This window comes from Antrostomus carolinensis, unplaced genomic scaffold (genome assembly GCF_000700745.2).
Source record: "Antrostomus carolinensis isolate BGI_N321 unplaced genomic scaffold, ASM70074v2 scaffold11833, whole genome shotgun sequence".
NCBI classification, from domain to species: domain Eukaryota; kingdom Metazoa; phylum Chordata; class Aves; order Caprimulgiformes; family Caprimulgidae; genus Antrostomus; species Antrostomus carolinensis.
The window spans coordinates 8,866-13,766 of NW_010304527.1; the positions used below are offsets into that span (position 1 = coordinate 8,866).

Below are 4,901 nucleotides of genomic sequence, written 5' to 3' on the forward strand. Positions count from 1 at the left end.
TCCTAAGATTCCCAGAGTGGAATTTCTTAAAAAACATCTTCCTTTTCATTTTGTTTGGATTTTTTAGCAGAGATAAAACTTACTATAAATTAAATATTTCTAAACTTAGGTGTACTTACACAGGTGCTATACATCTTTTTTATTCACATGTGATGTAAGATGGTATTTGAGCAACATGTGCACTAAATATAATTTTGAGAAATTTGCTTACAGGTATTTGGAGTAATAAAAGATTTAAAACCATTATTCTGGTTCTGTTTTAACTTTCAGACTCCACCAAATATTTGCCTTTCCAATAAAAATTTACTGACATTAGTTTTAGTGTGTGTGTGTGTGTATACAGCTAGAAATATTTCAAGGCACAATTGTTCCGAAATAGATACAGACTTATTTAATGTCCAGTGAACCTTTTCAAGAAGAATATAACAAATATGTGTTTGTGTTTGTTTGGGTTTAATTCACTCTACCTACCAATCATCCTGAAAGGGAGCAAGGAAAAATGCTGCTGCTGAATAGCAAAGGAAAAATTTAGAGAATATGGAAACCAAGCATAACAGTGTCCTTACTGCTGTTTCAGTAACATCTAAACCCACAGGGCGTGAAGGGGCATAGCGGATACTGATTGCCTATAGTTTCCATAACCTTTGTAAGGCCTAATTTATGTCTAATATTTGATGTGTAATATTCAAATAATATTAGTGAGTGTTGCTCTGTACTCCTGCATGCATTCATGTTTTGTTTTGCTTTTTTGTCTGACACAAACACAAGTTATATATCTATTTTTCAGATACTGCATTCCAGAGTAGCAAATTAAACAACTGTAATTTCTACTCAGTGCCACATCTTACTTCATATAAAAGCACACCATTCACAAGAAACACATGAAGTTTTACTCTACCAGAAATATCAGTGAATTTATATGTATGGCAATAACATTTATAATAAATATGACAAATTGTGTGTTACTTAATGTGAATTTGAACAATTTGACTTTTCTTCAACATACTGCTGTTGAATACTACAGTACAACTGTACTATTTTTTTTAAAGGATAAATTAACAGACACAATAGTAAGACTTAGAGAATCTGAACATTATAGTCCATACAGTACCTTACCTAGGTAAATACCTGTAATTCACATTATAACCATAACAGCTTTACTCTTTTTAAAGCAGTAGCTTCGTTAGCTTCTAAGAATTTAATTTGTACATTCAACTTGTATACAATTGTTATGCTACTTAGTGTATTCTCATTCTCAATTAAGCACAAACTTTTAATAGTGCTCTTCTGAATGCAAATTCACAGTCTAAGCTGATGTGGGGCAGTTTCTCTTCATTGTCAGAACATCCGCCTACCCAGGTGTAAAACATATTTTTGTTCTCTTTTAAGTGACAAACACACCTCAAAATAATAAAAAATAATATTCAAAATGTAGTCTTAAAAAAAAAAAAAGACTTTTGCCAATCAGGTGACAGTTTGTTGTTTAAATAAAATACATACTTAAAAGTGGTTGTAAGAGTTGATGATCACTGCATTAAGTGGAAAAGAAGTCCTGTGTTTTCTACTGCAGTGGGAGGATTCACGATTCACCTGGGTTAGTTTGTTCTTCATGAGGAATCCATAGGAATAAATAGTTCTAGCCAGTGCAGATAATCTTTCTTTCTTCCTTTATCTCAGCATATCTCTTCTCCGAAATTGCTTCCACAGATCTCTCAGATGCTCACTGGTTACAGTCATCACACAAGAGTAATATTCCTTCCACCCATACTTTGGAGTCTCCTGTGAAAAGTGAAAACATACGATTTGAAAAATACATCATTCACTAAATTCCTTAATACTACATTAAATTTGACAGACTCATACACACTAGATGTAAGTTTTAATATTAAAATCATGAAAGATCAAATACTTCTATGGCTCAGAAGTACTTCTGTAAAACGAGGTTTATAAATCCATAGACAGGTTAACTATTCAAAATGCATCCTCACCTCACAGCACACAGTTAGCATTCAACAAATAGCCCATGTATATTAAAAGCTGCAAGAAAGGATTTCCTCTTTATTCAGGTATGCCCCGCTCTCTAGTTTTGTTTCTTGCTTCCTCATGTCAACACTGTACTAAAAAATTCACCTCTAACATCAAATAAAAAGCATAGAAAATTATTGATGTTCATGAAACTGAGGCATTAGCAAAAGCCAAATACAAAATAAGCAGATGATATGAAAGCTTCTTTAGACTAGGTTACCTTAATCCTAAACGGCATTGTAGTTCATTGACATTAGTAAGCGACCACTGAATGGAGAAGAGTATAATCCAAAAGCTGGCCTGGGGGATGCACTAGACTCTATGCTGTCTGTACTTATCACTGGCTCTCATTATTTCTGCTGCTATTCCTACTTGACAAGCTTATTTTGATGGTAAGTGCAGAAATATGGAGAAGGGGCTAAATATTACATCAACTGGGGAAAAAGGCTAACTAAGGAAAAGGAATTGTAATTGTAGATTAAGTCAGAAGCATTTACAAGTAATTTTGAATTGTAATCCCATCTAAGAAATTAAGTCCAGTATCTGGAGGTAAATGGTTACAGTGTGAAGGTGAGAGATTGTCTGATAGCTTGTTTTGGTTGAACTGATTGAAGAAGTTAAAAATATTGTGACATTGCAGTATATTAAAACCAACCATGAGAGAGTGATTATTTATTATCATTTATTCTTATTATTCGTCTTGTATAATTAAAAAGCATAGAACATTATGCAGAAGCTGTAAATATTCAGAAAACAATCTAATCCATAGCAGTATATAATCCAGACTTTAAGTGAAATATTAGAAACAATACTTACATGAACGTATAATTTAGTTGAGATTTAGGGTCAATCTTACAAAAAAAAAATGATTACTTGCAAAATGCATTGCATTATTTAAGAAAAGCACATTTAATTGATTAACTAGTGCTTTGAGATATGCATTTATTTTTTATTTTATGAAACAGGTTCAGAGAAATGTTCATGAAAACCACTAGAAACACTGAAGTACATTAACTGTTCATCTACTTATTTCTACTGTATGCACTGTTGTTGCAACTGCTCTCAGTGTACCAAATCCACAGAAAGAACATGTTGTCCACATACTCTGCAATGCTTTTACATTTCACTGGAACACCTTCCTCCCACTGTACCCAGGTATGTTTTTAAGGGTCTAGGCAGTTTTAGGATCAAAAGTTTGAGTTCTGTAATTTCCAGTTACTTTTGTAAGATGAGTCAGGTGTCCCTATCACACACTGCCCACTTTATTTGCTTTAGAGAAGTAAGCAACAAAATCTCTTCAATTAGTAAGCAACAGTCTCTTATTTTTTTATTTTTTTTAGTTATCTCCTATGATAGATGTATTTAACTGTTGTATATTAGGAAAAGTATGTAAAGTAAAAGCTTTCAAAATATTAACTACATGACACTTCTTAATGTTACTTGACTGAAGTATTTATAGAAGACAGAAATTTATTGTTGAAATATGACTAGCAATGAGGTTCTAAATACATGCTTGAGTCTTTCATGTCTTTCTCAAAATGAAATTTCCTTCCCCAAACAGTCCCAAAACTCTGTCTGTAGCTGCTATTACTTCCTAGAAAACCTTTAATCAGAAATTTAGAAGCCCAACATAATTCAGAACATCTAGGAAACAGTTATTTTCATGCAAAAATAGTAAGATTTTTCAAGAAATTACTGGGACTTACAACTTATTTTCTAAATTTACAATTGTGGACATACAATATTTATTTTCAACACTTTAGAAGTGAACAAAATTGGAATTACAGCTTAAGTATCTATTACAAGTTCTGAGCACACAAATAGTCTAGTGAACAGCACTTTTGGATGGACTTGAATCCCTCCTAAAGCTGGCCACTAGCATCCTTCTTCGGAAATTAACTCTGAAAGGGTTTCGTTAGATATTTACTAGATAACCCTTCCATAAGGCATTCAAGGTAGAGCCCTCATCTCAGCTCCATTTGTTAGTTCCCTATGAACATGTATTTTCTGTTCTCCCTGCAGGACATGCAGAGGAGGACCTGCCGAGGCCGAGTCAGGCTGTGTGCCCTGCAGGGAGAGCAATGCAGGAAGTCAAGCTCTCCAAGAATATTGCCAGCTGTTTGGACCACACAGAGCTTATACAGTTGTTCTCCAAGGAGAGATTCATTATAAGGGTACAACTTTCTTTATGCTGTGAAGTAAATTGCATTAGTGCAATTTAGAGGTACGTAATGTATGGCACCATGTGCTGTTTACCCCTTTTCAAGGTGCACGTTCAAGGTGGTATAATCTGTGGTACGTAAGCCAAGTACCTTAATCTCTTTCATTAGAGTTCTCTGTTTACCACAGAAAGTATATCAAAGTACAGACAATGACATTTATATTTGGAACAAAGTAAAATTAGGAGTTATTGTATTGTACCTGACTTTGGGATGTAATTGCAGCAGATTTTTATATTTCACATAATTTATGTGTTTCTTTGTACATAAAACTGAAATTTAATTACTCAATTGAAATTTTTCAGTTCCAAATTTCCAATGATTCTGTCTTCATTATCTTTTAAATTTGTAAACTAAAGAGAAAATAATTATTTTTAGAATTATGTAAATCTTCATGCACCACTATATGGCAAAGACAGAATTAGTTATGTTCTCCTCAACAGTAACTAACTCTAAGTCACTTCACATACATTTTGGCTAAAGTTTCCATTTGCATTAACTGACACTTGCAACAAACTTTAACAAATGTCTACAACAAATCTGAATAAATTATAAGTTATGTAATGTTTTTCACAAAAGGAACTCAGAATATCTAACAACTGTATATGTCACTGTAATTTATTGCAAGAGACAAGGAGCTGCTGCCCAAGTGAAGAG

The 4,901-nt window shown here is 33.2% G+C and overlaps 1 protein-coding gene across 1 annotated transcript in view; it reads right to left on the reverse strand.

Moving 5' to 3' along the window:
- Nucleotides 1-1,668: 1,668 nt before the first annotated feature.
- MICU3 (mitochondrial calcium uptake 3) overlaps nucleotides 1,669-4,901 on the reverse strand; it is a 41,865-nt gene continuing 38,632 nt past the window's right edge. The window contains exon 13 of the mRNA XM_029084150.1: nucleotides 1,669-1,779. Coding sequence (XP_028939983.1) covers nucleotides 1,669-1,779 — 111 coding nt within the window. The remainder of the gene's footprint in view (nucleotides 1,780-4,901) is intronic.